This window comes from Thunnus albacares, chromosome 9 (genome assembly GCF_914725855.1).
Source record: "Thunnus albacares chromosome 9, fThuAlb1.1, whole genome shotgun sequence".
NCBI lineage: Eukaryota > Metazoa > Chordata > Actinopteri > Scombriformes > Scombridae > Thunnus > Thunnus albacares.
In genome coordinates this window covers 3,898,785-3,921,527 of record NC_058114.1, presented here as the reverse complement: position 1 = coordinate 3,921,527, position 22,743 = coordinate 3,898,785, and the positions used below count along the sequence as shown (strand labels likewise).

General features: G+C 39.2%; 1 protein-coding gene across 1 annotated transcript; it reads left to right on the top strand.

The window, feature by feature from the left end:
• The first annotated feature begins 13,881 nt into the window (after positions 1–13,881).
• On the top strand, positions 13,882–22,085 carry LOC122988710 (uncharacterized protein C1orf87). The gene is made up of 7 exons (XM_044361237.1): positions 13,882–14,532; positions 17,313–17,439; positions 19,249–19,378; positions 19,484–19,603; positions 20,678–20,923; positions 21,186–21,258; positions 21,376–22,085. The coding sequence occupies exons 2-6, from the start codon at positions 17,339–17,341 to the stop codon at positions 21,249–21,251; spliced, it is 663 nt and encodes a 220-aa protein (XP_044217172.1). The 5' UTR covers positions 13,882–14,532; positions 17,313–17,338; the 3' UTR covers positions 21,252–21,258; positions 21,376–22,085.
• The last annotated feature ends 658 nt before the right edge of the window (positions 22,086–22,743 follow it).

The following is a 22,743-nucleotide window of genomic DNA, read 5'->3' as shown; positions in this document are numbered from 1 at the left end:
CCTGCCGACTCTGCGTTTTGTGTCAGGACCCCGACTATGTCAACATACCGCCCCCATTCAAATGAATGAGAGGATGTTTTTCACACAGGACTAATGTCCATCTGAACACCGCCTTTGTCCTCCATCTGTGTCTACGCAGGATGCGTTCAGGCACAGTATTGAGTGTAGGTCACCTGTGTTTCGGCAGCACTCAGAAGCCCAATACACAGTCACTGTTGTTACACCATAGACTGTATAAGAATAGTTACACATGTAAAGCAAAAGTGAAACGTGAGCCATAAAGAATCTGTGTTGACTGAAAAATGCAGCTGAAATGCAGCTCTGATGCACACAGCGCTACATTGAGCTAAATGCTAACAACAGCATGCTAACACGGTCACAATGATTATGCTAGCATGCTGATGTTTAGCAGGTATAATGTTTACCATGTTCATCATCTTAGTGTTTTGTTAGTTACATTTGCTAATTAGCACTAAACATAAAGTACAGCTGAGGCTGACAGTGATGTCATTAGTTTTGCAAGAATTCGGTCAGAAGCACTGGACAAATTAAAACGTATATCTGATGGAAAAGTCAGAGCGTCATAAAAATGTGGGATATAAATGTCTGAGTTAAATTTAATGGCAATCTTCCCAATAGTTTTTTCACTCTGAACCAAAAAATGTCTGAAATATTTCAGTCTGGATGAAAGTGGTGGTCAGTTCCATCCCTAAAGCCACGCCGCCACTGGCTCTAGGGATGACCCCCCCCGAATTAATCAGCATTATTAGAACGTGTCCTTAGGAAAAACAAATCTTACTGTGCCAAAACCCAAAAAAAAACTTCAACCACATCTCCAGTATTTTCACTAAAGAGCACAAAAATGTAATAAATACCTTTTTTTTTCTTTTAGACAAATGTTGAAAGTGTGGATATCAGAGGGAAAGCACCAGATTAAAAACTACTGCTGCTGCTGATAGATCTGTTCTCCCGGGGAAGGTGAGCAGTCTTCTGATACTGACAGTGTTGAAGGAGAAATGGAGGCGCTGCTCCTCCTGCCTGGCTCCCGGCCACCGGCTCGCAGCACCGGAGTGCAGTAAAAGAGAGTTATAATGTTATTGAAGACCTCCACTCATGTGCTTCATTGACTCTCACCTCCAACCCAGTCGTAAAAGTCACTTCCCCTGAGCTAAATCACCGGAGTGCCGGAGTGAACAAAACTTTGTAAATGATCACACAGCTAGAGCACATCAGTATGTCAGCTTAAAGGAAATTGGTTTGAAGCAGCCGTTAAACAAGATGTCAAAGTACTAACAAGCATCTACATGAGTCATCACATAAAAAATGACCTGTAAACCGACATAAATATCAATAAACATGTTCGACTAAACAGTATGGAAACACCAAAGTCACATAAAGATGATGTTTTTTTTTTCCTCCGTGAGAATAAACTGAGGCTTTATGAGAACAAGGTGTGTTTAGAGAGGGAACACACAGATAGAGATCTTTCTGGCAGAACATACAGATCTTGTTCCTACAATATATGAATCTTGTTCCTACAAGATAATAACTTTTTCCCACAAAATATTATCTTGTTTTTTTGTTTTTTTTTACAAAATAAAATAAATGAGGGCTTCAGTGGCTACATAAAAAGAGTGAAAATTGCATCAAACACAGACTTTCCCTCCGGCTCAATTAAAATTTAAGTACTAGGACGTGATGTAAGGAACTGAGTAGTAAACTGCCAAATAAAAATGCAGATGTGTCTGAGTTCATGCGTTCATTTTAAAGCAGAAAAGACGTTTTATGTAGTAGATGATTAAAGATCAAATTATACCTTTTGATCGGCTCTCTTAAACTACATGTCGTCACTTGTTTTTCCCAAAGTTTAAGTTAGCAGCTGAAACGGAACAGAACGGAAAACACATCAGCCAGCTGGACAACATTTTATTGAAAAGTTTACGTTTTTTAGACTCAAATCTGTATTTCATCTGCATTTGATTACTTTAACCATTAAACAAATGCATGGCTCAACACAGGACGGCCAACTCCTCAGGACTCATCAACAGGACAACAACGTACATATTTTCGATGGAGAAGACAGATGTTTTGAAAGAGGAGTGAAGGAGGCGATCTACGTCAAAGTAGAGAAACCGTCTCTCAACCGAGGAGGAGGTCTACAATACTACTTATCCCCCACCTACAATGCTGTCCTTTCATCCCGTCCCAGGACACTTAATAACCATTCACATTTGGCCTCATGTGACTCCAACGACTCAACAACAGCCAGGAGCACTAACGAACCAAGTGGTACCAATGACCTTGATAACGACCCCGCAGAGGTTAAATACCCGGGTGTCTGAAGAAGCCCCTCGGATGAAAAGCAAAACATCTTCAAGTATCTACAACCGAATCCAGTTGCCCTCAACTCCTTGAATAATCATGACCTGAAAGACTGAGAATCTTCACAGACATCTTTTTGTCCAACATATAACCAGCTCTACATAATCTCCTGGACAGATTTCTTGTCAAAGCACAGTGATAGAGTGTTAAACAAGGCTTTAGAAGTGAAGTGCCACCACTTACAACATGGATTTGTGTTTAAACATATCGATACACATCAATCACATCTACACTGAATGTCATTTCCTTCTTGATAGTGGTGTTTCGTTTGTGTATTTGCAGTGTTGTGAGGACACAAACCTGGTTACACAGTCTTATGGGGACTCACCTCCCATCAAAGCTGCTCCTCACATGGTTAACCTGTTATTTTAGGGTTAATATTAGAATAAGTACTCAACCGAGATCAGGATAAGGTTTGGGTGTCGGTATGTGGTCGTTATTATTATCACGATTAATAATGGAGCTCTGTCACACCAGGATTTGTGCGCAAAAAGTTTGTAAAATGCAAAATCTAAATCCTAACGGTTGGTGAATTTTGCTTTTTAAGTTTCACCTTTAATGAATTGTAACACAAGAGGCTGCAACACTGATTACAGTGCACTTTAGATGAAGGTTAGGGTAGAAACTGTGGTGAGGTGTGGAATAGATCAAGTGAGGTTGAGCCTCCAGGTAATTCATATAAGTCAACAGTGTCCTGACAAGTACAGTAATACTCATGTGTGTTTATAACAGTGAGAAGTGGAGGTTGGAAACTGTCACTCGTGTCCTTACTGTTCACAAGACGCATCCCCCACTTTAATAATGTAGATCAGACCTGAGTGTTATTAATTCATTTTTAAACTCACTGGTCCAATTAATAAATACATGACATCAGATCGCTGAACTGATGAGCAGACTGACACTCGGTGCACTAATAACTGACAAAAGACAAGAATATATGTGGGATAGATGAGGACACAGCATCTGGCCCTTTCACGCCTCATTGAGTTGATGGAATACTAATAAAAGCCATATGACAACAGCATACTAAGTGTGCAATTAATATTCTAAAATATTCCTGCGCTGCATGTGGCAGAGACCTGTTCGAGGCTCCCTCGCTGGCAAAGTGACGGCGCTGTCTCTCCGGTAAAGAAGAGATGTCCTTATTAACCTTTTTCTCTGAGCTCTGCCTCCGACAAACCAGCATGCTCTGCTGGACACTCCGAGTACACACAGTCGACGTTTGTTGTCCTGTCGCCTGACAACCGTCCTGACAGCAGATAAATAATCTCTTCTGGAGCCTTTCCTCCTCGGAGCTGAATGGCCAGAAGGAGCTAATTGATTGATTCGGTGATGAATCAAAGCCCGGAGAGGAGAAGTGTCTTACAGCTCAGCAATTTTTTTTTTTTTTTTTTTTTTTTTTTTTTTACAGCCTGGGTCTTTAGGTGAAGATATGTTCTGTGAGATGAAGGTCATGCAGTGCGTTTGTTTACCACGACAAACAAAAAGTTGAAAGTGCTGCAAAGTCACACAAACTTCTTGTTCATTTCGCCTCCATTGTTTTGGTTTGTGTGTGCAATGGAGGTATTAAGGAGAGAGAGTGTGTGTGTGTTTTTCACTGAACTTTATTCAAAAATGACTTCGAATTTGCAAAATGTCACACCAGCCAAATGCATCATTTCACATCATGTTCTGATTGGTTGGTGTGTAGGCATGGGTCGTCAAGCAGGGCAATTTAAGAAAACTGTTATTTTTCCTTGGATACATCAAACCCTGAGATCTTACCAGGTAAAAAGAGGATTTATTCAATATAAAAACAATTTTTAAACAGGGAATTAAGGTCATCCAGTGCTGTAGGAGCAGCAGTCCGTTTTGAGTTGATGACCAAAGATTTCGCCACATTTCTCTCACATTGTCAACGATCATCTCAGCCCAAAATCACACAGTGTAAAGGGGCCTTATGACTCAGGGAGGAGATAAAGGTGAAGGAGTTTTAGTTACCTGGAATGAACCCAACATTAACCAAAGTGGCAGATTAGAAAACGCTTATATGATTCATTTTTAGGACAGTCAGAGGAGTATTTTGAAAGATGTTAACAACTCAAACTGTAAATGATATTTAGATCTTATATATATATGTGGTTTAGCTAATAAGGTTAAACTTATCTCTCATCTTGCCCTGTGAGCTGCCAGTGTCACCACATCTGCAGATGTCATCAGTGAAACCGGTGGTTCAAACGTTAATGTCATTAATGGAAAAGATGGACCAAAGTATAAAAATAAGATCTAACATTTTACAGACAGAAAGATTTGAAGGACGGCAGAGCAAAGTTGTGCTTCAGGGTTGAATGATGTTGGCTATGAGCTAAGGGCCACAACAACAACATCCTAAAGAGACACATTTATGGCAAATTTATTATCTGTATCACTTTTTTATTTTTACTTTTACTGTATTCTGTTTTTTACGTCATCATTTCTCTTTCACAACTCTTCAGTGTAACATCTGAGGATGGCTTTGTTGTGCAGTTGCATAAGGACAGTCTCTGAAGACACACACACACACACACAGACACTTGACACTCACACATTTATTATATGTGTCTGTCTCCTGGGTATCCTCCGGCAGACAGATAAGAGGCAGCAGAAGAAGCCCAGAAAGGTCCTCTGCTGTAGGTGATTGTCAGCTCTAGAAATTCAGAGCAGATTTGCGTCAGTCTGCTGTGAAAAGGAAGTCAGCTTCCTCTGGGCTCACCATGTTGTTAGCTTAATATTTCATTGTGCAAGCTGAGCTTTATGCATCTGAAGAGGGTGACTTTATTAGTGAAATACATCGACTCGAATGCTTGTGAGAAACTAGTCTGCAGATGCACAGTTTGACCTGCATTTAAATACAACACCACAACGCCTGGTACGCTCTTAACCACATTGACTCAGGTAATTTTTGAAATTTTACTTCATATTCACTTGTGTGCACAGATTGCTAACCCATGTGCAGGGATTAAAATGGGAAAATGAAAAGAAAAATCTCTCTGATGAATGATGAAAGTGTTTTCATGCTTCCAATCAAAGGGTCTGATAAAAGACTTCTGCATAGGATGGTCTCATGTATCATCACTCATGCCACCTCTGGGCATCCTCCTTGCTCCTCTGAAAAATAATAGTAATAATAGTAATTTTATTGGTATAGCACTTTTCAAGCTAGTAGCACAAAGTGCTTTCCAGTGTCAGACAAGAATGAGAGTCTATAAAAATGTGTTTGACAGGATTTAAAAGCTGAGAAAATGCAAGTAGAGCAAATACTAACTGGATGATTGTTCCAAAGCCGAGTATAGTCAGTGTAGAAAAAAGCTTGATCACTTTTTAACCTGAAACAGGCCCAAACTAGCAGATCTAACCAGCCTTTTTGGACAGTAAGGAGTGAATAGCCTGCTGATGTACTCAGGCGCCATGTAAAGCCTTGTAAGTGATGAGTAGGAAGTAGGAAGTAGGGAAAGAAATTGGTAACCATGGGGAATTGTGAGCACCCATGAGGAAATCAGGTGACCATATCAGGAGAAAAGGACTGGCAGAGAATAGACAAAGCAGAGTTTTAACTGTAAGACAAACCTGTGTTCATCCTGATATTAAACTTTCGTGGTATCCTCTTTACATTTTGACCACTCAGCTCTTTTTTACAGTACATTGATATAAAAGTGCATCACCTTTTGAACCGCTGCCATCTGACATCTAACACACAAAGAATAACGTTCAAACTGAGACTGTTGCAGCCAGTATAACACATGCAGTCCATTAACAACAACAGACCTTTTAAAAAAACATTTAAGTTTATAATACAAGTTAGAGTTCCCCAGTGGCACCGCCTCCACGGGCGGCTGTACCGGCTGTATTGTTTTATTATTTGTGTTACACCCCATCTGTTTTTATGAGCAGCGTGAGGTTTACTAATGGTTTCCTATGTTTTTACAGTTTCCTGCAGCGTTTTTTTTCTCGGCTGATGTTGATCTGTTGTGTCAGTAACTTTTGATTCAGACAGATCTCCAGTAAGAACTAAATAAGTAACTAAATAATTCCAAATGCAGTTTTCAAAGTGTGGCATTCTGATTAGTCCACTGTAATTTTTTAGAATAATTTTTCAGTATTGTTAAATGACAACATTGCTTGGATCTCGGAAATATTCCCATAATTGTTAAAAAAAAGTGTTTCAACCATTGCTGGAAACATTTTCTGTCATCTTTTGTCATCGTGTCCATCATGTCCTCCTGTGTTTCCTCCTGGATTTCCTCAACAGTGGCGAATCTTTTCAGTCCCAACTTCAGTTTCACCCAAGCGGCTACCTCCAGGGCTGTAAAATGAAGCCAATGTGGAAGTGCCAAAAACTGCAGTTCCTTGAATGACCACTTGAGGCTCCAAAAGCGAGTCAATCCCCATAGACCCCCATGTTAAAATGCCCAACTTTACAGCAGAAATAAACATGTTTACAGCCTGGTACAAAAAACGGTTTAGGTCTCTGTAGCCAATTTCCCCTTTCATGACAACTGTGCGGGGGGTGAATTTTTTTATTACTCACCCGTTTAAATTTTATTAAGCTGTAAAGTTCTGCATAATGAGGGACATGGCTGCTTTGAGTGACAGGTCTGCCAGCCGCTGGGTGGCTTGTTTCAGCCATTCAGCCCGCCTCTTTGCCCATTTTTGATTGGCTGGGAGTTAGGCAGAGTCACGTATTGCCAAGATGGCGGAGGCCGGAGCGGCTCACTTTGAGCTTCAAAACTGCTCTTCAGACTGGGTGGGTGACTACGTCCGTATTTTTATACAGTCTATACAGTCTATATATATAAATAATATAAATGAGAATGATTTCTGGGCCACCTGAGGAGTGAAGAGACATGAAATAAGGTAATGAGAAGCACCTTGAGGAGCATAAATGACACATACAATATGGCTTCACTTTGGATCAAATTCTGTTGTTTTACCCCTTAAAGATACTGGCTGAATGCCCTTTCCATCTAAATTTTAGTAAGGAATTAAAGGAGCTTTTGAGGTGTAAATAACGCGGCTCTATGTCATTGAGGAAGTAAAATAAAATTGCAAAAGTGACCTCAGACTCCACAGGGTTAAAGATATGCTGGTGTGGGAGTATATTTTTGTGTTTTCGTCTGGTTTGCTGGCCGCTCCGTTGCCATAGACGATATTATCTAGCTAAGCTGTCTCGCCCTGTCAGCGGCTGCTGCATCATAGTGTGCAGCCTTTTGAAGCAAAAAGCAGGTCACTTTGAAAGCTACAGGCCCTCCCTGTCCACTGCAGAGGGGTCAGGAAAAAGCAATTTGCATTTTAACACGGGGAACAGTGTGAGTGGAGTGTTGCTGCTGCTCGGAGCTCCCTGAAGGGCAGAGCTGAGCCCTCCTATCACGTTTGACACTTCCTTAATAGAGAGGCATTGCCACGCTGTAGCCTGCCAAAGAAAAAAAATAAGTTTATAATTCTGCACTAATACATCCCTTTGATTTATTACATTTTGTTGTTTATTTGCCTGAATATGGGGTCATTTCATTCCTGCTCAGTGATAGCTCAGAATCTATTCCCAGACATTCAGAAAGTTTTAATATTTCCACTTAAATTTGTCCAAAACATTTCACTGTATGAATACTTGACCTTCAGCAACATGCAGCTCCTCTGAAGGCTCAGTCCCTGCTGTGACGGATGTTTTCTGTCCAGGTCAGGACCGAGATTGTAAATGGATGATGGCTGCCATTTGTGAAGGGTACACAAAATGTTCTCTGAATATTGATGTTGATGTTTAACCATCAACGCCTTGATTCAGACAAACTCTAAGCAAAGAAAGTTTGTATTGTCCAGATTATATGCATAGTAGTCAAAAGTCTGAAAAGCAAAGAAATGAACCCTTGAGTGAAGATTATTTTTAACACACACTGTTCCCAAGCTCAACTTCCATGTTTGATCTAATTACCGTGAACTCTGGTGAAGACATTTATGGTCCTCACATGATGAATCTTAATGATTTTGCTGATTCCCTGAAACCTAGTTGCCAGAATAAAACGTTGGCATTGTATGTTTCTGCCAACCACGTGTAACCGGTGGATTCTTGTGTGGTGTTATAAGGAAGAAGCTCAGACCAGGTGTCTTTGGAGGTGACCATTTATTCCGACAACTGACGACAGAAGTAAATAAAAGAAATCCTCCGGTCAATTGTGATGCTAACTCAGGCTCCTACATAAATTAAATAACACAGAAATGTGTTAGCATACTGCACAAGAAGTCTAAGCTAATAAACAGTCGTAATTCAAAGGAAGTGCACAATGTCACTTACCTCTCCCATGAAGTACAACAACAAAAGGGGAGAGGTAAAGGCGGGGGACATCATTTATAGGGGGGGGGGGGCCACAAAAGTGAACGTAGGGGTTCAATGAACTGAGTCTTAAATGTTCCACATGTTGACCCTGGAGGAGTAGCACGTCAGGATTTAACCATTTACAAGTTTTGTGTAATTATAATACATATGCACAGTTGACCCTGTTACACTCGGATATGCTGAATCTCTTCGTTTCAGTCTCTACATTTCAAAGTTGATCGCATTTTAAACTTTTCGCATGTCATTTAACGCTGCATTAAATGGCTGTTATGAGTTGAATAATGATTTTTTTATGGTGTGACAATGCTGTGGTTAAGGTCTGGTTAGGTTTAGTTACAAAAACCACTTGGTTAGGGTTAGGAAAAGATCATGGTTTGGGTTAAAATACCCATTTTTGTTGCCAGGAAAACGGCTGCAAATGCCCCAACTTTTCGCTAAAAATACCCGGTTTTGTTGGTTGAAACAGGAAGCGAGCGGTGGTCTCAAACAGTTTCTGCAACTTTCCGCCATGCAACTAACTTTCTAGCCAACCACCCAATCTGCCTCCTCCTAACATGGAAATGAGCTTATATAGATGTCATCTGAACTACGTTACTTTCCCTTTGATACGTATTGTAGCAACATTGATATGATACGTATTTAACGTATTGAAACGTAGAGATTCCACATATCTGTGGTTTACAGAAACGTACAATGCCTACATTTTATTCTAGTGACTGTTCTGTCCCCTGACTTTTTATCCAGCGCCACCAATAGGTCAGTTAGATGAGCAATATGGCCCTTTATCTTTTTTAATATTACACTAGGAAAGTTTTCATCAATTCAAACACAGTTCTTTGGCATGTAAAAAGCCTCACAGGTGCACCAGCATACAGACTTTCAGTAGTTTTTGTCCTTTGGAGCCCCAAACACATGACCATTAGACTGTTGAAGGACATTATAATGTCATATATTTCCTGTGCAGGTATGTCGAGCAGAAGGCATTTATAAAAATGTTAAACGACACTGCCATCTGAACCGGAGGAGGGACTGGTGATGGATGGCCCGGAGCGCAGCAGGAGTGTTGGAGATCCTGGACGTGACGCTTTGATCAATGTGTCTCTCCACACAGCCAGTCAGGAGATGTAGTGCTCACCATGTTCAGACCCCATTGTTTAATCCAACACTTCATTTGCAAGCAGGAGAAGGTTAACGAGACAGAGATAACCCATTAAATGATCAATTTATCATTCTGAAATTGATCTAAATTTTTGTCCTTTTCTCTCCCAAACACTCACATACACTTACAAGCGACAGACAAGAATGTGCAATCACTTACAAGCACATCTGAAAACAGAAACCACTCCAAAACTTCTGATAAAACCCTTCAGGAGTTGTTCTGGTTTTTTATTCTTTGTACTTTCCTCCTTGTGTAATTTGTCTGCTTTATCTCAGCTGAGGGATTGAGCTGGCTTTTGAGTGCATGTTTAGATAGCCCGGACATCCATTATCAGTCCGAGGCAAACCCGATTTAGAACCTCGGTAAAAGAATTACTCAGGAGGAGAGGAGAGCTCCGTGATTCTGTCACCTTCTCTTCCACCCTCGGCCCCCATCGCTGCTCTTTAATTGGGCTGCTAATCAATTAAAGCCTGTGTGCAAAGATCCCCTCAGCCAAGTGCATAAATGAGGCTGACAGTTGGATCTGTGAGACGCTGAGAGGTGACTAAACAGAACACGTTTTACCTCAGTGTCTGCTATCATCCTGCTCATCATAATCAAAGCTAAACAAATATTTGAGCTTTTTCCATCCGCAGAAAGTCATCTCGGCTGGCACAACTGAAACATGGTTGTGGTTATCAATTAATTATAATTCTTAATCAATGCACAAGGCATATTATACTGTTGATAACCACTGAAGCAATACTGTTGCTTCACACTATGTTACCAGATAACTCGCTGGTGAAAACGGTGAAACTCCAAAACAAACGTGCCAATAATTATTTATACTCCATTGGGTGTTTCCATAGGTGGGACTATCCTCACCCTCTTCTTATGACCCATCCATCACTGTCACTTGCTCTGCTGTTTTTAACCAGTTGAGCCTGTGTCTCTCACTCTTCTAAAGGAAATTATTGATCATATGATTCAGCTTGTCTCACAGATAAGGTTGCCCCTCATTTTTCTTAAAGAGATTTGTGAGACTATTGGATCAAACATCCAAACAATTATGAACAGCAGTCTCACTTCAGGTGTTGTATCAGCAAATTTTAAGCTTGCAGAAGTGCAACCATTGATCAAAAAATCCAATGAAGACACTTCTTTCCTCTCCAATTTTAGACCAATTTCCAAACTGTTTCTTTCAAAAATTTTGGAGAAAATTGTACTCATACAATTGCAATCTATTTTAGACATACATGGTGTTCTAGATGTGTTCCAGTCTGGTTTTAAAGCGCCTCACAGCACTGAATCTGCACTTTAAAACGTTTTTAACGATCTTTAGCTACTGACCCCAGGAACTCTGCCATTCTTTTACTCTTAGATCTCATAGCTGCATGGAGCACTGTGTTGGCATTAAAGGTTTTGCTCTGGAGTGGTTATGGTCTACACTTGTCTGACGGAAGTTTTTTCTGTCAGCCTTGGTGACTCTGTATCCTCCTCAGCGCCGCTCCCTTGTGGAGTCCCTCAGGGTTCTATTCTCGGGCCACTCCTGTTTTCCCTTTACATACTGCCCTTAGTGTCCTTTCTTAGAAAATATGGCATCTCATTCCACTGTTATGCAAATGACACTCAAATTTACCTGCCTTTGAAACAGAAAGATTCAAACTGGACTGTCTCAAGGACATCAAAGCATGGATGGCCTTACATTTTTTAAACTTTAATGAGAGTAAAACTGAAGCCCTGATTTTTGGACCTAGTGGTACCTGTGATGCCCCTCAGATGAGCCTGTGTTCCCTGTAACCATATGTAAAACCCACTGTAAAAAATCTGGGTGTGATAACGGACAGTGATTTTAAATGGGACAAACAGATAAACTGAGTAATCAAATCTAGCTTTTTCCAGCTCAGGCTCTTATCTAAGGTCAAGTCCTTTTTTTATCATTTAATGATTCTGAAAGGGTTTTACCTGCTTTTATCTCGTCCTGACTTGACTACTGTAATGCCCTTTATGTTTTGGTGTTAGCCAGGCCTCCCACTCATGCTTGCAGTCGGTCCAGAATGCTGCAGCTCATCTTTTAACAGGAACACGCAAACAAGAGCACATTTTCCCGTACTGGCCTCCGTCCACTGGCTTCCTGTACGTTTTAGGACTGATTTTAAGATTTTATTGTTTGCCTACAAATTATTAAATGGACTAGCTCCAACCTATCTCTCTGACCTTTTACAACCACACGTCCCATCAAGGTCGCTCATGTCCACTGAACAGTTGCTGATTGTACCTTTGCCCCCAAACTCTGGAACGAGTTGCCTCTGCATGTTAGGCTGCCTGTTTTTAAATCCCGTCTTAAAATACATCTTTATTCCTTGGTTTTTAACACAGTATGAGAGTTGCTCTGTTTGTCTTTTTGTCTATTAAACTGGTCTTTGTGTTTTTATTGTGTTGCTTTATGGCTATTTTGATTGTACAGCACTTTGGTCACCTGTTGTTATTTTAAAATGTGCTTTATAAATAAATCTGACTTGACTTGACCTGAGACTTCAGATCATTTTACGTTCAAGTGACAGGAGCCTCTAACTGCCATTGTAATCATGACGAGAGCAAATCAGGAAATCAGGTGACGTTATTATAGAGCAACAAAGTCTGCATAGGAGTCAATGTTTTGTTGACCCACCCATTCACCCCGACCTCCTCACTCTATAATATCACCTGATTTCCTCCTTTGCGCTGACATAATTACTACAGTTGCTAGAGGGTGCTGTCCTTATTTTTTTAACAGCAAACATGGTGGCATGCAGCAGTGCAGCAGCTTCTCTAACTCCCAGTGATGAGTTTACTGAACTGGGACCTGAGTACCTAATTTCATTCATGTACCAACATGTTTTGAAAAGACAATAAACTTCCTTGAATCCTTGAATCCTTGTCATTTGAGCAGTCTCTTTGTAAAACACATTGCAGTCACATGATGTATTACTATCTTCAATGCACAATTTTAGTATAAAGGTGGATATTGTCCTGATAAACTGGCAACTTAGTGTACTCGAACAGACAAAATAATGATAACAGCGATAACAAAAGAGAAATTTAAACTTCATAAATCACATTAAGTTATGCACCACTTTATCTGGTTCCCATATTACAGGATAAAAATACACATATACACATAGGAATATTAATTTAAAAAGGCTTTCTTCTACACAAGCCTATAATTAAACCCACATACTCAAAAAATTGGAGGTTCTTGTAAAAATGGTTCTGTGCACAGTTCAGGAGTCAAAAGTCAGGTTTTGGTGCATAATTTAGAGGAAATTTGACAGTATTTCCAGAACAGCCACTGTCATGATGTTACAGTTTGAACATCTAGAGCAAACATCAACGACAGCCTGGCAAATTGTATTTTTGCCAAATCAGGTGTAGAAAGAGTTGATAAGAGCTGTTAATCACCTGTGCAGCCTACTTGAAATGATGTCTGTCACAAGCTAATTCATCCAGATGGCGTACTACGCTCAGTACATACAGATTCCTGTACATGCAAACAAGAAACCAGCTACTTTGAGAAATGACAAAGAACTTGAACAAATTATGAACAAAGAACTTGGCTTTTGGAATCAGGTTTATTTAATCCCCTATGGAAAACAAGTTTCTTTAGATTACTGTAGAGGGTTAACAATACCTGGTTACTTAAGTGCATGAAAACACTGAATCAGAGAAGTAATAATTGTGGGATGGCTTTTCCAGGCTATTAGGTTAGCTTTGAGCTAGCATAAAAGCCTTATAGCACTGGGCTAACATGCCCTATCTATAAAATATAGTTCATACAGGTATGAAAGGTATGATTCCATATAAGAAATCACATAAACATTCGATGTTGGAGTTTGTACATCAGGTATTCTGAAATAAAATGTACTGTTCATAGTTACAACCAAGTGCATTTTAAACAAAAATGAATTATTATGTGCAAACCAGCAATTCATTTTAATTCTTAATGCTCCTGCTGTTAATATTACTGAGCAGCATGTGAGCTCAGCCACAGTGGACATAATTTCACAGAATCACCAGATGGGCCTTTGAGGATTCTTCTGTCAGTAAACAGGCTCTCAGCCGGCGTCGGCGCCTCTCTCCTCACAGCAGCAAACGTCCTAAAGCTGTTTTGTGGCTGCTCGTTTGATCATCAAGATCTGGACTTAGTGTTTGACTTTCACACTCCAGCCGTAGCAGGACATTTAAATGTGTCTGTGACGTGTAGGGACTGACAATGCCATGAAGAATGAGCGGCTAGTTCCACACTTATTAAGACCGTGTAATAACTTAATTCCTGCAAATCAAACGGAGAGAAGTGGAGCTGTTCCTGGCAGTGTTCCAGACTCAGATTAAAACCGTACAGTGGTCCACCTCCTGCTTTATTCTATGAAAAGATTAGAGGGTTGCAGAACTTATTGACTCAGATTTCTCCTCCAGGTATAGAGTAATTAATGTAATTAGGCTCTCTATCTCCACTCAGGCCTCTTATCAAAGCTGTTTCCTTATCGCTTCTGGAAATTTAATTAGAAAAAAAATCTTTCTAATTAACGATTTTGTGAAATTAACTTCAACTGGTTCATTCCCTTGTCAGTTGTTGGCCGGAGGCATATAAAGAGAAGAGCTGGACAGAGATGTGGAAAGAACAAAAGTAAGTACATTTACTCAAGTTTTTGAAGTACTTGTACATGACTTGATTGTTTTAATTTGATGCTACTTTATACTTCTACTCCACATACATTTCAGAGGGAAATATTGTACTTTTTGCTCCACTAAGTTTATTTGAAAGCTGAAGTAACTTTTCAGATTTCAGATTAACGTAAAAATAAATAAATAAATAAAAAATACTGTAAAAGATTCAACCACTGGTTCCCAACTTTTTGCTTATGCCCCCTTCTGAAAGAGCAGTGCTTAGTTGGAGCCCCTGATCATGTTACAGATGTCTATGAGTTGTTTGCAGCTCTACCAAAGATGGTTTCATTTAAATAATTGTTCCCAAAGAGGTCACATTATCAGATTTTCACACAGAAAGAAAAAAGAAAACAAAGAGGTTGACATCTTTGGTTTGAGTGAAACTGGCTCGACAGCTACTGGATGAATGACCCTGAAATCTGGTTCAGACATTCATGTTCGGCTCAGGATTAACTGGAATAACTTTGGTGACCTGTTGACTTTTTTATCTAACGCTGTGTTAGCTGTAGCTTGTGTTAGCATTCAGCTAAAAGTGCTGCTGTTCTCAGTACAGCTTTACAGAGCATCTTCTTACTAAACGTCTTCACATTCAGATTTTGGACCCGATCTGAAACTGACTGATGGCAAACCTACCTTAACCCAACGTGAAGACATTTCTTTATTTTTTAAATGTACCAATTCAAAATGAACACAAACACCTTGATGCACTTGAATTATGAATAGAAGTGATGAGTCTACTTGAATCCTACATAGGTGTTACTTTTCTAATGTTTTCTATTTGTTTCTGTCTTTTGTTTTTATTCTAAGTTGTTATTGTCGACCTTTTCAGAGTTATTTCCCTTATTTTCTGATCTCCATATTTGACGTGTTTAGCTGTTTTTGGTTTTATTGATCAATGGGACTTTAAATTGCTGTTTGTTTTATTGTTGCTCATGTTGTGTGGATCCCAGGAAGGCTTGTGACCGCTTTGTGGAAGCTGATGGGGATCCAAATAAACAATAAAGAATACTTGGATCCATTTTCGGTAGTACACATATTAACACGGAGACCTAAGACCTGGGACAATACAACAAGACCCTACCAGACCGGATTAGACTGAATATAATTTGGCCCTGAACTCAGGTCCAGGTCAAAATTTTACATTCAACATAAAATAAACTAAGTAAAATGTCTGTTACCAGTAAACATTATGTCTCTAAAAACCCAGGAACTTTGAAAACCAGCCTGTTATGAGTTAAATAACAAAATGACTTTCAGATAATTATGTTAAGAGTTTTTAAAAAATGTTTTCCACATAACTGGGGGCATAAAATCTATAATTTAAAACTTTATTTTATCTCAAAATAAGCTTTTATCTCTTAATTTTGGGGATTTTCTTTCTTAATGCATTCATGTGATAATTTAACACTGAAGGGAACCATTTTTCACAATTATTACTTTTTATTTTGACACTTGTGCTCATTTTAGCCTTCATACTTGTTTAATTTCACTTAAAAAAGCTATAATCAATATTTTTTAATATAACACTGTATGATCTGACAGTGTGTAATGTGTTGGTCGTGGCTCATGGTGATGAACCTACAGAGAATGATCAGCGACTCTGCAGCTCCCCTCGGCTTTACGGAGCTTTATAGCGAGTTTCAGCTCATTGTTTAGCTGTCTGGCTATAAAAGCTCTAAAATGCCACTTTACGCCAACGGCAAACAGACACAGTTAGCTGTAGACTAGCTGGTGAACATAGTGGAGCATTTAGCAGCTAAAGAGCCAGATATTTCCCTCAGGAGTTGGTAGAGAGTAAAAACAGAGCTAAAAGAGAGTGAATATTGGAATTACATTCACCAGGTGGACAGAAACATGATTCCAAATGAATGATAATGTTGCGCCATAACTGCTGGATGTGGAAATAAGCAACTGTTTGCTAACAAGTTCAACACATCAACTCAAAAGCTGATATGTCAATGTTGTGTTCACTACTTGTTTCTGCTGCCCCCAAGTGGCCAAAAAACAGTTAATACAGGTTTAAGTCAACATTTTTGAAAATTTTCTTACTAGACATTTTTACTTTAAGTAGCCTAAAAGATTTGAGTGCTTCTTCCATCACTGCAGCAATTATGGACACACAATTTTGGATCAAATACTGTATATTTTCCTCTCAATCACCATTCATTTACTTATTTATTAATTTTGTTTCAACCTGCTGGTCACTTCTCTCCTCTACCTTTTCACACATTTTTAATACTCAAATGCAAAACACAGAGTCATAAATCACAGACAGTGTTTCTGTGCTGAGGTGAGTCCCGGTCCTCTGCAGGGTGCTGAAGGGTGTCGGGCGTTGCAGCTCAGGGGTGGGAACAGAGAGGTAACCATGGTGCAGAAAGAGCAAACAGTTAGCCTCAGGGAAGTGTTTCCATTTCACAGAGACAAAACACAAGCTGACAAGATCCATTTGGCCATGGAAACTTAAACTAAAGATTAGAAAAAAGCAGGAAATTGGAATTGCAATGATTGTACATGTAAGTAAAGGATATTATACATGAAGAGATTCCTTAGAAAACTGTAGAGAAAGTGTTTTTTATGCTGTAGTCGGTGTAGTTTGCTGTAATGGCTTCATGTGAAAAATAAGAGAAAAGATGTTCCTGATATGAGGCTATCACTTGAGTGAAAGTTTGAGCTGTGCAGCCTTCAATGACTTGTGTGATTGATGCGTCTCCTGCCTCTCTCTCCTGTCTCTTTCTCCAGGGAATCCCCATCACATCACCTGCATCATGGCTCAGAGAAACACATCTGGAACAAATGCAATCCCCAGACTTGTTGTCAAGATTATAGGAGGCAAACAAGTCAAGCAGTTTATTGAGGAGCCACAAGAGTGAGTGTAATAACCAGGCTGACTTATGATCGGATTTGACACCGCTGTGGTTATTTAGTGGCTGGAGAAATTACTCTCATAACGTCAGAAGCTGCAGAAGTATATTTACACAAGTACTCTACAATTTTATTAGAAGGATTTCTGTTGTACATCCATCTGAAGTACTGCGATATATACTGTATGAGTCATTGATAGTAATTTAAAGTGGAAAATGTGGATCATGATTTGTGTTAATCCTGTAAATATGAACTTGTTTGATGATGTCACTACTCACTGATTTTGTTTTTTACACCAGTATTTTGAATCAATCTCCATTTTTTTAAAGTAATTCTGACAAATAACATCCCACTTAGGATTTTATAGGAGTTTTTTCTTGTTTTCACAGAATTGTTGTTATTTTTTTTGTATTTTTGTTCATCATGTCATCACTTTATCTTGACATGGTGGATCATAGCATTATTATTGAAAGGTTGAGCACATGGTTAGTATCTCTGGGACCACCCTCTAGTGGTTCTCCTCATACTTTTCTAACAGAAAATTTGTTGTGTCTGTTGATGGTTTTAGCTCCTCTCAAGCATCGTCTATGTATGGGGTGCCACAGGGCTCCGTTCTAGGACCAGTGTTATTTTCTCTTTATTTACTCCCTTTGGGCCACATTATCAAACAGCAGGATATTTCATGTTATTGCTATGCAGATGATACTCAGCTGTACTTGTCCTGCAAACCATCTGAATCAGCTAAGTTATCTTCCCTGCACAGTTGCCTTGCTGCGGTTAAGGATTGGATGGCAGTAAATTTTCTTCTGCTTATCTCCTCCAAAACGGAAATCCTTATTACAGCCCTTGAGCACACTCATGGCCCAGTTTTGCCTGCTCTTGGGTCTCTGGCTCAGCATGTGGTACCAACTGTTAAAAACCTTTTTAGACCTGAACCTCACTGTCCAGTCTCATGTTAAAAGTTTAGCTCAGTCATGTTTTTTCCGCTTGAGAAATATCTCCAGAATTAGATCTTTTATTTCTTTTTGATAATCTTCAGAGTGATTCATGCTTTTATCACTTCTCATCTGGATTATTGTAATGCAGTGTTTACAAGCTTTGACCAAAACATGATTGCATGGCTTCAGGGTGCAACCGCCAGACTTTTAACCGAATCACAAAAGCGTGATCATATCTCCCCTATTTTAGCTTCCCTTCACCGGCTGCCTGTCCGTTTTAGAATTGATTCTAAAAATTTTACTCTTGACTTTTAAGGCCCTGCATGGTATAGCTCCCTGGCTGAGCTTCTAAATCATTACTCACCAGCCCGTAGCTTGAGATCCTCTGATAAGGCCCTGTTAGCTATTCCCCGATCAAGGCTGAAGTCGAAGGGTGGCAGAGCTTTTGCTGTCAGAGCTCCAACCCTTTGGAACAGCTTACCTGAGGAAGTCAGACTAGAAAAATCCACTTCCTTCTGTTAAGTCGTCTCTCAAAACTTACTTCAGCTGTGTGGCTTTTGCTATAATTATTCTACCTGTTACTTATTATTATTATGTGTTACTTTTATCCATCATTTTATCACTACTTTTAACTGTTTAAAGTGTTATTTGTTGATGCAATTTTGTATGTGATTGTTTTATTTGTCCTTGTTTGTGAAGCACTTTGTAATGGTTGTTTTGAAAAAAAAAGTTATTATTATTATTATTTTGAAGCCTTTTTGGTGCTTTAAATGTGATTATAGCACTAAAGGAGCTGATTATTTGTTTTTCATATGTGTCAGACTTGCAGCAGAAGTGCAATATTCATGTTATCTTGATGTGTTTTTCCTGAACAGAGACATGTCAGAGAAAGAAGATCCTCTTGTTGAAGCTGCAGATGATGATGCAGATAAACGAGGTGTGATGGCGTCTCACGGACGGCTGCAGGACAGAGTGGACTCTGCAGTTTGGGCTGTGATCAACCAGGTAAATCGTGTTCTTTATTCACCTTATTCACATTTTCTAAGTTCTACAAAAGAGTAAATGGAGGACTTACTATACTGTGTCTTTGCTGATTGTGTTTCCCTTCAGGTTCCTGACAGAGTGTGTATGACGGCGCCCTCTGGTGATCGCTCCAGGTCCTACATTCACCCAAAGACTTCCCACATCACTGAGTCCAGAGCAGCTGGAGCAGCAGAGACAACAGAGCAGGTTCTCTTCTGTGAAATATAACCTTAAAATCCTCCTCCACATTCTCAGACATGTGTTTCATTTATTTTTCCTTCAGCTGGATGTTTTTCTCTTCTTGTTTTCACATTCATCTGCTTTATGTGTTTCTCTGTGCTCACCTTAAATCTGAATTTAAGGATGATTTGTGACATCACGACTAGTTTGGAGCCAATCGTGGTCCAGTATGCAACTTACACAAGTGTGATGTGGAAACTTGAAGCCTCCAGTACACAAACACTGAGAATGAACTTTACAGTGAAGCAGGAGACAGTTCAGCTTTTGAAATGAAATATATTTACATAAAAAGATTCTCAGTTTTTCAATAAGGGAGAGGGAATAGATGTAATTTTAAGATGTTCTAACTAGGTAATTGAACTTTTTTGGTGCAAAAACCCATCAGACACAAATTATTATTCAAAGCAGAGTATTTTTATATCTTACAACATGTCTGGAAGGATCTTTAACACCACCAGTTTTCAATACCAGATTATTCTCATACAGTTTTTAAGACTAAAGAAGAAGAATGGAGTAAAACTGCAGACTTTTGTACATTTATCAGGTGTGGCTCCGGAGCTTTAATCAAATCTGATAAAGCAGAAATAACTAACAAGCATTAAGCAAGTGATGAAATTTGAGTGATTAATTTTTATTTTTTCGATGGTGAATAATCAGTAGCAGACAAAAATCATTTTTAAAAACTTTAAAATACATACACTCCCCTACATCTTTGAATTTAATCTCTCAGATTTCCTTCGATTTACAAGATTATCGGCCAAACGACTTAATAAACAAATGAAATCAGATAAATTGAGGAGGATAAACAACAGCACAGCTTCACTTTGGTTTGTTGATTCAGTGATTTTACATCATTCCAGTCACCTTAAGCTTAAGTGCTTTTAAAGTATAAAATAAAGTGGTTGTTTCATAATTAATATAAATTAAAATTGCAAAAATGATGACGTTCTGTGCCTCGTCATCCAGAGCGATGATCCACACCGCAGTTTGTAGTTCTGCTTTTGAGGTGGACCTGTGACCTTCATGACTGTGTTTTCTCAGAAAGGTGCGTCTGAGGACGGAGATAAGGCCGAGCTCTCCTCGGCTGTCAGTGACGAGCTGTCTGATTGGCAGCTCTCCTCTCTGACATCAACAGAGGACGACGCGGCAGCTCTCGATTCCACCTCTGGAGGGACACTCGATCGATCGGAGGTCACTCACCTGTTCCTGAAAAATGATGTTCCTCTGAAATTACCAACGTTTTCTCTGCTCCTCCAAATGTTTTCTGATGAATGTGATCCAGACCAGGTAAGATAGTAGTAAGAGAGCCATTAAATATATATTCAACATCTGTCTTTCTGAGTTTATGTGGTTTGAATTCCCCTTTTTCAAATTTCCAGGTCATCTCAAGTAATTTTTAAAAAAGTACTCATAAAACTTCCAAGTGTCCCATATTTAAAAAGCTGTATTCAGTCAAATTTTGGATCAGTCTATTCAGTCCAAAATTCAAGATACAAGACAAAGAAAAAGTTTGGTGTCTTAATGTCACCAGTCCAATGTGTTCTCACAGGTTCATTACCGAAAACTGCTACGATTCATAAGACGTTCTGCATTTCTAGAAGAAAATCCACAGTGACAGAGAAGTAAATCCACAGTTTTCAGATGCAAAATAAATTCAGATTAAATTCAGATTCTGTATCTGCTGCTCTTTGCAAAACGAACTAAAGATGCAACTTGTTCCTTCTTTCACCTCTCTGCAGCTTCAGAGCAGCTGAACAAACGAGGACAAACAGCTGATTCACAAATACAATGACATCATCAATCTCGCTGAGGATCGATGACAGCGAGAAACCGGAGCCAAACTTCCTCTGGCCGCAACTCTGAAACACTTCAAAGGACTATAAATTCTTACTGAAATTATTGTACATTCATGAGATGATTTGTCTCTTTATGTCATCTATAGCTTTATTACATTACATTACATTAATTTAACAAATGCACCCCACCCCTCCCCACGTGCTGGCCGGCTTACTGGAAGCAGTTTGAGGTTCAGTGTGTTGCTCAAGGACTCCTGTCGACAAATAGACCACAGATCAAACCTCCAATCCTACTTCTAAATATGAGAAAGGGAAGAGTAGCAATAGGTTGTGTCAAAACTAACTGAACATACACGTTACTCATCTTACTGTCAATTTACATTTAGACTTTTAGACTCCTGAAGCAGCCGTGTTGATGGGTGATGACGTCCTAGTTTCCCCTAAAATGTTTCTGTGTCGTTGTTGCTCTTTAGGGGACAAAACTAAGAGCCACAACATGAACTGTTGCATCAGGAATTCACATTTTTAGACTTGAGTTAAGAGAAATGATCATTTGCAGGTTTAGGAAAGTAACTTTTACCTTTTGTCATTTATTTTAATCTTATTTTCTTTTAAAACATTTTGCATAGCTTGCCTCGATGACCACTGTCTGGTCTGAGCATGACTAATTATATGTGTGTGTGTGTGTGTGTGTATATATATATATATATATATGTACACTGTATTTTTATGTGCTTAAATGGTGTTTTCTAACCCTGCAGGCTTTAGCTAGAATCTTGATAGTACAACATGAAATTTAAGACTTTTTAATATCATTTAAGAACATTTCTTGTGGAAAACGAACTCAAGGCTTTTCAAGATACCCTGCAAATACCCTGAAATAGAAACCAAGAGCTGTAACGTATGAAAACAGCGATTGTCTTATCCTGTATCATAGTGTGTTTATAATGTTCAGTCTCAGTGGCACAGAGGCAGAGATGATTGCATTTAACACGACAACTGCAGCGTTTCCAGGAAGTCAGCAGCAGCCGACACAGACATGAAGTTAAGATGATAAATCGATGAGCTGATCGACGGAAAAAGTATCAACAGCAATCCTATTAGTCGACCTTTTAACCCGTTTATCAAACTGCTGCTTCTCTCTGTTTCATGTCAGTGTAAATGAAATATATTCATGTTTTATACTTGTTGGTTGAAAAAAACAAGATATTTAAGATGTTCTAATGGGAAATGTTTGGAACCTTACTAAAAAAATAAATCTGTAGATAGAAAAAAGTGATATGTTTTTGATTATCAATCAGAAAAGTGTGA